Genomic DNA, 11,340 nt, shown 5'->3' with positions numbered 1-11,340 from the left:
TTTGAGGATTAATTTTATTATTGAACAAAAACCATGTTCTCAATGAACCCAAAAAACTCATTAATATCAAAGCTGAATAGTTTTGGAAGTAGTTTTTAGTTTGTTTTTAGTTATAGCTATTTTAGGGGGATATCTGTGTGTACAGGTGACTATTACTGTGCATAATTATTAGGCAACTTAACAAAAAACAAATATATACCCATTTCAATTATTTATTTTTACCAGTGAAACCAATATAACATCTCAATATTCACAAATATACATTTCTGACATTCAAAAACAAAACAAAAACAAATCAGTGACCAATATAGCCACCTTTCTTTGCAAGGACACTCAAGAGACTGCCATCCATGGATTCTGTCAGTGTTTTGATCTGTTCACCATCAACATTGCGTGCAGCAGCAACCACAGCCTCCCAGACACTGTTCAGAGAGGTGTACTGTTTTCCCTCCTTGTAAATCTCACATTTGATGATGGACCACAGGTTCTCAATGGGGTTCAGATCAGGTGAACAAGGAGGCCATGTCATTAGATTTTCTTCTTTTATACCCTTTCTTGCCAGCCACGCTGTGGAGTACTTGGACGCGTGTGATGGAGCATTGTCCTGCATGAAAATCATGTTTTTCTTGAAGGATGCAGACTTCTTCCTGTACCACTGCTTGAAGAAGGTGTCTTCCAGAAACTGGCAGTAGGACTAGGAGTTGAGCTTGACTCCATCCTCAACCCGAAAAGGCCCCACAAGCTCATCTTTGATGATACCAGCCCAAACCAATACTCCACCTCCACCTTGCTGGCATCTGAGTCGGACTGGAGCTCTCTGCCCTTTACCAATCCAGCCACGGGCCCATCCATCTGGGCCATCAAGACTCACTCTCATTTCATCAGTCCATAAAACCTTAGAAAAATCAGTCTTGAGATATTTCTTGGCCCAGTCTTGACGTTTCAGCTTGTGTGTCTTGTTCAGTGGTGGTCGTCTTTCAGCCTTTCTTACCTTGGCCATGTCTCTGAGTATTGCACACCTTGTGCTTTTGGGCACTCCAGTGATGTTGCAGCTCTGAAATATGGCCAAACTGGTGGCAAGTGGCATCTTGGCAGCTGCACGCTTGACTTTTCTCAGTTCATGGGCAGTTATTTTGCACCTTGGTTTTTCCACATGCTTCTTGCGACCCTGTTGACTATTTTGAATGAAACGCTTGATTGTTCGATGATGACGCTTCAGAAGCTTTGCAATTTTAAGAGTGCTGCATCCCTCTGCAAGATATCTCACTATTTTTTACTTTTCTGAGCCTGTCAAGTCCTTCTTTTGACCCATTTTGCCAAAGGAAAGGAAGTTGCCTAATAATTATGCACACCTGATATAGGGTGTTGATGTCATTAGACCACACCCCTTCTCATTACAGAGATGCACATCACCTAATATGCTTAATTGGTAGTAGGCTTTCTAGCCTATACAGCTTGGAGTAAGACAACATGCATAAAGAGGATGATGTGGTCAAAATACTCATTTGCCTAATAATTCTGCACTCCCTGTAGAATGAAACAACCTATTTTTTTTTTTGGGGGGGGGGGGGAAATACCCTGCAATGTTTTGTGTTTAACTGCCAGAAAGGTAAAGTATCGCCTAGGAGCCACAGAGCATCCAACTGTGAAAATTACATTTCTAATGTTACAAAATGAAATATTTAGCAAGTAATGAACAAGGGCTGTCATTAATAATATTAGGTATATGTTCTCTTATTCTGGTTCTATTATCCCTAAAAGTCCTATTTGTGTATAACTACAAATTAACTCACTACTTATGTGGTCTATGTGGTCTGGCCATTTACACAATGTTTAACTCTATATGGTGCAATTTATTGAGCTGCCATTTCAGAGCCCTTGTGGTGCAGGCTTGCAAGTGTGCAGTGCTAGTTAAAGGGACAGTAAAGTCAAAATTAAACTTTAAAGGAATATGAAACCCACATTTTTTCTTTGATGATTCAGATAAAGCATGCAATTTTAAACAACTTTCTAATTTACTTAAATTATCAAATTTTATTTTTTATCTTGATATCTATTGTTGAAAAACAATATTACCCACAACCTATCTGAACTCTGGTTAATTTTCTTTCTACCGCAGGCTCGCAGTAGCAATAACCAGCCACTTGTAATGGCTGGTTATTTATTGTGCGCCTGTAAACAGACAAATTTGCCCATTTACGGGTACGCAATAAATTAGCGCTCCACTTGTAATCTAGCCTATAAGGTTTTTAGTGTTTGGTTTTACTCTACAAAAAAAAAAAAAATATTCTGTGTTTTCTCAACATTTTTGTGTGTTTTGAGTTAATAACGTATGTCATGAGATGCAGGACACAGCATAGAAGGTACAACACTATTGAAGGTACAACGCTATTTTATTGCAGAGCATAGAAGTAAACAGCTTGTACAACACATCTAACTTAGTAACAGCGACATAAACTATAACTGCTATAAGCCACGCCTCATCCGGTGATGTCACACTCCCACTCTCATCACAACGTAGGTTCAGTTACTTTGGTTTATTCTAAATGATTTAATAAGGGGGCGGAGTTTGACTGAGCTCAAAGATGGACGTGTGAGCTCTGAGCTCTGAGCTGGAATCCCTAACAAAGTCAGCATTTCAGCTTATAAAAAAAAGAATATTTAATATTTATGCACTGGGTGAGGTCTCTGAACGCCGGGAACACAATCTGAAGAGGGACAGTGTGCGGTTGGAGCAGCTGGGAAAATTACCAACTTTGCAAGCGGCGGCTTCGCGCCGAAACTAAAGTAATCCCTGCAGCATTAATGGCGTGACAAGCAACAGCGGACAAAACTCCGGAACCCGGCACTCAAGCAACAGCGACTAGAGCCATAATACAGTAAGCAGATGGGCAACAACACAAACTTTTTATAAGTTAAGCGGCGTTGACCGCTCCGATCCAGATACATCACATGGGTAAGCAACCTCCATCACCTGCACACATGGGCCTAGTGAATGCCGATCCACGCAACACATAACGGTTAGTAACCGATGAAGATAGATGCTGGAATTTGCCGCTGTCAGCCGCCCCAACACCCCCAAACTATAAGGCGATAAATCTTACAAGTAATACAGGCAGTCTTAGCCGGACTATGCTTGGGGGCAAAATAAGAGAGACATCTCAGGCAAAAGCAATTAAATTTGGGCCAAAGGACTCACAATAACTTTAAAGTATAACTGACCCCAAACGGAAGATGTGAGGCATCTAATGATCAATCAGGCATACCCAATTTAAAAACATATAAGGAATACAAGAGTCTGTTAACATATTCGGCAATTTGAAGTGCACGGCATACCCTAAAACCTGCAACATAACCCCTGTTATCCACACACACGTGGCATCAAACAATTCATTTAACGGGGCATAACTTTTAGTGGCTATCTCAAGACAACCAACTGAATCCATCACTCTTAGTCACCTAGAGTCATTTTCTATCAGGAAGTCAACAGCTCTAAAAGATATTATAACATTACCTCTCACCCGAGGCAACTTTCTCTTATACAGCAAGGTTTCTTTATTTCAAAAGACTATACTAACATATTGGAGAGTCTCTTAAAGATATTGGGCGAAATTTATTACTATGTGAATTATCACGCAATTACGATCGGCAATTATAACGCCATCATTCGCACACTCCGTATTAACTTGACTAGTACTTATTTATCAAATTTCAATCCGTAATTATTCGCGTCATATTTGAAGCGAATATCATCGTATCTATGATAAATATCACTCCCTAATTGTTCTAATTTATGAAGCATTCAATATGATAAAGCGAACAACTTAGTGGACGTTACTTACATGTGATATTAAAATGAATCTAAGACGTCATTACGGCGCGAATGTTAGCATACGCCTATTACTTTATTAGTCAGATTAATCTTTATTGCGACAAGATGGCAGCGATTGAAGCTGGAAGAACCAAAAGTGGACGTAATGTCCAATTTACTTTAGAACAAAATGAAGTTCTAGTAGAGAGTGTATTAGAGCATTATGATGTTCTTCTCGGCCATAAGCAGCGTGTTACCACACATAGCAGAAAAAAGTTTTTGTGGGAAGAGATTAGTCGCGCTGTTTCAGCAGTATCACGTTTTCCCAAAAATGTTGATAGTTGCAAAAAGCGTTTCTCTGACATTAAAAGAATCACAAAGTCAAAATATGCCAAAGAAAAAAAAGCAGCTAGGGCTACCGGCGGTGGCCCAGCAATGGATTCCGATCTTCTCAACTATGAACGACGTGTATTGTCTCGATTGGGGAACGAAATAGTAGATGGTCTTGATGTGCCTTGTGATTCCGATGATTTTCCAGGTTTGTATACAAATTACATGTTCAAACAGCGTATCTATAGACGCACAACAGTGATATGTGATACTGAATTATTGACCTTGTTAGTTTATAATTTCTTACTTATTTTAAAGTAAGATTAGGATAAATTACATTTACTTATATTCATGTGCACTTCAAATCATGGAGTATGGATTCACAAGTATACATCTTTCATACGTTGCAGGCTTTTTTAAGTTCCAAAAAGGCCATAAATATTATGATGAAAATAAATAGACACTCAACCCTAAAAATTTATTTTCTGATTCATATACTATGTAATTGTAAACAAGTATAATTTACAAACATTATACATTTTTCTTCATTCTCTTGCTATCTTGATTTTAAAATGAAGGTCTCTAAGCTAAGCCGACAGACCATTTTTTTTTCAGACCATGGACAGCAATTGTTAATTGTTTCTGTCCAATCAGCAAATACAATTTTACTTTTTCAACAAAAATGGTCCTGTTTCTAAAATTACAATTTTCCTTTTCGAATCAATATACCAAGATAATTGTCTATAACTTTTGACACTCATGAGCTAACAACCTATATTGTTAAAAAACAGAAAATAAGGCCTTATAAATTAGTCTATGAACCTCCTAGGTTTATCTTTAAAATAAGAATCACAAGAGAATTAATAAAAAATTTAACAAAAAATAAGTTTTCAGAAATTATATTCTCAATCTGAAACATGAAATATTATTTTTGAGTAAAATGTCCCTCTAACACATATATGTATTCTTTTTAACTATTATAGCACAACCTTCTAGCCAATCTTCTCTACAAGCTACAGAGTCAATTGAGGAATTAGCTTCTACAAGCCAAATGAGGCCTACAGAAAATGTTTGTCAAAGAACCCTTTCGTCATCTTCGATAACAACACATAGTTTAGGATCAGCGGATACATTGCCTGATATTCCCTGCAGTACACCCGTTGACAATGCCAGAAATTCGAGAGGTATTTTTTTTTTTAAATTGTATTGTTGTATTTTTTTTCTTGTTAACAAATTAAAAGAACCCTAAAAAATAAATGTTATTTTTTATTTTCAGAAGTCATGAATATCTTCAATCAAATTATATCCGGAGGTATAGAAGAAGGTAATTATATAGCTTTATGTACATTTATTCTATTGTTGGCAAAATTTAAAGATATTTTTGTCCTTATTTAACTTTAATGTTGTATCATGTTTTGTAATGTGAAAAAAGATATGTTCCATGGTAAATCAATCTGCATATCAAATATCTTATTTTCAGTAATTGATTTTCCTGAAATGGCAGAGAACATTCACAATCGTTATTGATGTACTAATTTTCTTTTTGAAAAAATGATAATCAAATACAAATCTTACATTTTTAGAAATTGATTTGAAAATCAAAATTATTTTTTTTTTCCAAATAAAATTGAGTAAGATCTGTATTGGCTATCTTTTAATAAAAATGAATATATATATATATATTTTTAATTTTAAATATTTTAGAATGTTTTTATTGTCAAATTTATATGTAAAACATAAATTACATACATATATTCGATGTTTTATCTATATATTTATTTTCTATATTTATTTGTAGGTAACGAAGAAGAAAACACACAAGATGATATTAGTAGTGGGGAAATAATACTAAGGACTGTAGACCCTTTAGAAGAAGATTCACAAATGACTATAATTGAAGAGTCCTTGTCAGGGACAAATACATCTGCCCAATCAAGGTCCCATCAACAACCAGAGTCTACAATGTCTACACCAATACCTGAAATTGAAAATGCTGCTAATATAGCTAATAATCCAATTGAAGCTGCCCCTGAGACAGACGCATTACAGGAGATGGTGGGAATAGCACGCAATTTTAGGGATGAACAAAACAAAGTAATTGAGATGTTTGGAAATTTTTTAAAGGATAGGATAAGAATAGAGGAGCAAAAAATAGAAATTGAAAGGGAAAGAAATGAGATATTTAGAGCTGGTTTTGAAAATTTAAGTAAATGCGTAGAATCAATATCAAACTTATTCTCCGCATCATCATCACCAAACCCACAATTTCAAGAATAGCCATAATTTTACATTGCTATTTAAATTTTATAATAATAATGTTTGAATATAGTTTATTCTGTTCTCATTTAAATTGTTATAAACAAGTTATTTATTTAAATATAGAAATCTAATAATTTAAAAAAAAATTATAATATATATATATATATATATATATATATATATTGATACATACATACATATGTTTCTTTAGATAAATATATTTATATCACTCTCTATATATATATTTATATATATTTAGATTCAATATAATTATATATAATTTACAATCCAAATATGTATGTCTATATATATAAATATATCAAAATTATCTCTCTCTCAATGTCTATATATAAATTATAATTGTATATATATATATATATATATATATATATATATATAGTGAGACAGAGAGAGAATGAGTTATATACATAAACATAGATTGCAAGGTTTGTATATGTTGTATTTGTTTGTACATAATCAACCAAAACTATTAATATTTTAATAGTATTGATTGATAGAGTCATGGATAAAAAAATAAAAATAAATATATATATATATATATATATATATATATAACAATTACAATTATTACTTATTACAATGAGTTATTTTATATATAAAATATATATATATATATTGATGAATATATATATATATAATTTTTATATATATATATATATATAGATAGATTGATAGATAGATAGATAGATAGAAAAAGAGATCTTTGATCAATATATATATATATATATATATATATATATAGTTAGGTAACTATACATATATATATATATTTATTTAGATATTTTTAGTTCATTAATATAAATATAAATATTATTCAGTGTGTGTGTATATAGATATATATATATAGAGAGAACAATATATACATACATATATATATATATATATAATTTTCAAGATATATGCTAATGTGATCAATAATATATATGTTGGTCTTGAAATAATAAAACAAAATTATAAATTAATATATTGATCACTATGCATTATAATCGTTGTTTGAATACAAGTTGTAGAACTTATAACATTTGAACTACTAAGCCAAAAAATATATGTGAACGATATTAAAAAAAAAGATTAGAACGGTTGAAACAAAATATTTATTTTTTCTTTAATAATTAGTTTTAATCACTAATTTTTATCAAAATATTCAAAATTACTGAACATCAATAAGTCATATTTAAAAAATAAAAATGACATATATAATAGTCTTGACATAGAATATTAATAGAACATTCACAAATTATAATAAAGTAAAATTATAATTTTTTCAATCAACATTTTTCTAGTATTGAAATCATTTTATCAATCTCCTTGTTCATCTTCAATAATTTTTTCTTAAATTTTTTTAGTTTTTTTACAAAACTATTTTTGGTTGTTGTATCTTGCTTTTTTTTCAGGCACGGCTGTAATATAAGGAAGATAAATAAGAACAAATCAAAATTATTAATTTATATTGAAGAAAATGAATGGAATTAGAATTTAGAGATATACACATTTTGATGTATTTCGATTTTATAACATCTTTATCAACTAAAGAAAATTACTTATCTTTACTCTATTTTTATACAGTGAAAAAATGTATAATTAGATTGACACTCACATTCACTAGATCCAATTCCATCAATGACATTTTCCTGATCATTTTCAGCTGTCAAAGTTACTTCACATTCGTATTGATTGTCCATATCAGTAGTTAATGGATCTTGAATTTCTGTGTTCAGATCATTATTTTCCATTAAAGTTATAGGAAGTGGAGGAGATTGTGCATTACTGTTTGGGGTAAAAGCCATTATTGGTCTCAGGTATCGTGGAGCACTCTTATTCTTTTCCTTTCTTCTTTTGGTATCTGTAATCACATTTCCATTAATGAATAAAATCAGAATAAATAAATATTTTGAACAAAGATTAATAAGAAAAGATAGAATGAGATAGAGCTCTCTCTCTCTCTCTCTCTATATATATATATATAAATAAGCAAATTGTGGTCACCAAGCACTCTCGTTATACATATAATGCCTAGGTGCAGTGCATAGAAATAATATAAACAGAAGCAGAGACCGCACTCATAGGTCTTATATTTCACCACTGATGTGGACTTTATTCAATCTGTAACGTTTCGGGGTTTCCCCCTTTGTCAAACATAACAAATAACATAATGCAAGTCCTTTATATACATACATAAAACCCCTCTTACCCCAGGTGCAAACCATCCAGCTCTGCCTACGGCGGGCTTCCTGCAGCGTTCACTCCGCGCAACTGCGCATGCGCGAGGCAGCACTACGGAACCCCCAGCAGGCCAACTGAAACAAAAAGCGAAATAAAAATTACCGTAACTTAGCAACGGTAATGCTTAGACAAATATAATGGAACAGCGCTGTAAGGATGACCTCTACATAATACAGAGACACCCCATTTCTATTCTTAACATCTCCTCATCAGTAATTTCCACATTAGATATCAACATAACCAATGTATGTATAACATAACATTATCGTTAAACATTGGCATTTTAGCCAGTTATCAGAGGAGGAGGTGGGGGGCTGGGTATTGACAGCAATATACTGGCCAGTATTTAATCTGTATAGAGAGACTTTTAAATAAACTCAACATTATCACAATTGGAACAAATATAATTCAGATTGAAAACATGAAGCTAATTCTATTTACAGAATATATAACAGTATTGGAGTAGTCATGTTACCAGATGTGTGGACCTATCAGAATCTAGTATCAATAGACTCCCTTCCTTATCCAGATGTTAATTCACATATTGTTATTAGACATCATTATCACTTTACAGGAAACAGTGTAAATCGAAATTGGTATTCAATCCTTTTGGAGTTAAAGTGTCCAGTGTGTGAATCCATCTGGACTCCTTTCGTAGCAGTAACTTGCCTCTGTCACCACCCCTGGGCAAGGGGGGGACGTGGTCAATGATCACATATCTCAGGTCCTTGACCGTATGTCCATGTTTGGCAAAATGCCTGGCCACTGGCTGTTCCGAGTCTCCATTTTTTATTGCTGTTCTAATGGCCGCCCTGTGATTCGCCATTCATGTACGCAAATCATCTGTGGTTTTTCCAACGTAAAATCTGCCACAAATACAATGTAACAGATATACGATGAAGACTGTTGTACAGGTCACACGGTGTTTAATTTTGAATCTCTTGTTAGTCCATGGATGTGTGAATTCACTGCACTGTATTAGTGCACTGCATGTTGTGCAGCCCAAGCATTTAAAACATCCAATTTTCTTGCCCTGTCTTAGCCATGTAGAGCTCGTATAGGCCTGAGTCATATCTGGACGCATTAAAATATCCCTTAGAGATTTGCCCCTCCGGTAGCTGATCATTGGGGGTCTAGTTTCTTGCAGAGGTAACGTTTTATCACTTGATATGATTTTCCAATGTTCATCTAACACACCTCTGAAATCTCTCTTGTCCGGACTGTATTCAGTGACAAATGTTAATCTGTCCATGGTTGGTTGGTCCTTATTTCGTTCACTGCTGGTTAAAGCTTGATCTTGTGTCATATTCACCGCTTGGGCATAGGCTTCTTGTTGCACCTCATCCACATAACTCCTTTCTTTAAATTTCTGATACATGTTGGTGAGTTGTTCTTCCTTCCCTTCTCTGGTGGAGTTATTTCTTACCACCCTCTGGAACTGTGATATAGGTAAAGCTTTTTTTATTCCTGTGGGATGACAACTTGTGTAAAGCAGCATTGAATTGCGATCTGTTGGTTTGGTAAAGAGTTCAGTACATAATGTGCCAGTTGATTTTTTTACTCTTAAATCCAAAAAGTCAATCACCTCACAATGATATGTTATTTTGAACTTCAAATTCACCGACAATTGATTGAGATTGTCAAACCAGTCATTCAGATCTTGTTGGGTACCACGCCATATTAAAAACAGATCATCAATGTACCTCTTGAATATGATGATATGACTGTCCTCAAATGTTACTGGGTGTTCTCTTTCAAAGGCTCCTAGAAAAATGTTGGCGTATGTTGGGGCCACATTTGAGCCCATAGCAGTTCCTGCTGTTTGTAAATAATACTGTGTCTCAAATTTAAAGTAATTCATTCGTAAACAATATTCAAGTAGTTGTATCACAGTGTCTGTGGGTGGTCCCACGTAAGGATGTCTAAATAATTCTTTTCTAACCGCATGTATACCCTCATTATGCGGAATCACCGTGTACAAACTGGTCACATCCAGGGTGACCAGTATATCAGTGTCTCTGATGTCACTTAGCTTCTGTAAGATTTTTATCAATTCAATCGAATCTTTTAGATACGATGGGATCATCTGTACAAAAGGTTGTAGCATTCTGTCCAAATAGGTGGCAATGGGCTGTAGTATGGATCCCCTGGCAGACACTATGGGCCTGCCAGGTGGTTTGCTCGGGTGTTTATGTACCTTTGGTAAGGTATACAAGACGGGAACAATAGGATGTTCAACTTGTAGATATGATAATAGACTTGGCGAGATCTGATTTTCTTTCTTTAGTTGATTCAAATACTCATTAATCTTGCTCTTAAATTTTTGGGTAGGATTATTTGGTAACTTTTCATATACCTTACTGTCCTCCAACTGTGACATGATCTCTCTTTTATAGCAAACATAATCTTGGATGACCAGTGCTCCACCCTTGTCTGCTTCACGGATCACAATAGAGGCATTCTCTTGTAGCTTCTTAAGAGCTTGTGTCTCCCTTTTGGACAAATTATTTCTGATGTTACTTTTGTTCTTTCTGACAGTCTCCCTCATCTCATCACTGGTTAATCTGGAATATGTCAGAATACTTGGTTGTAGACTTCGAGGATCAAAAGTGCTTTTCTTCTTTAGTTCAAAAGAGACTACATCTGTTTCTTTCGGGGTTTCCTTGAAAAATTCTTTTAATCTTAGTGTCCTTTGA

General features: G+C 34.1%; 1 protein-coding gene across 1 annotated transcript; it reads left to right on the top strand.

The window, feature by feature from the left end:
* Positions 1–3,937: 3,937 nt before the first annotated feature.
* LOC128664543 (uncharacterized) lies at positions 3,938–6,418 on the top strand. Its single transcript, XM_053719360.1, has 4 exons — positions 3,938–4,349; positions 5,125–5,325; positions 5,418–5,465; positions 5,940–6,418. Exons 1-4 carry the CDS (start codon positions 3,938–3,940, stop codon positions 6,416–6,418), a joined length of 1,140 nt encoding a protein of 379 aa, XP_053575335.1.
* The last annotated feature ends 4,922 nt before the right edge of the window (positions 6,419–11,340 follow it).

This window comes from Bombina bombina, chromosome 6 (assembly GCF_027579735.1).
Source record: "Bombina bombina isolate aBomBom1 chromosome 6, aBomBom1.pri, whole genome shotgun sequence".
In the NCBI taxonomy this organism is placed as follows: Eukaryota; Metazoa; Chordata; class Amphibia; order Anura; family Bombinatoridae; genus Bombina; species Bombina bombina.
Note: the sequence above shows the minus strand (reverse complement) of the source record. Positions and strands in the feature narration are given on the sequence as shown.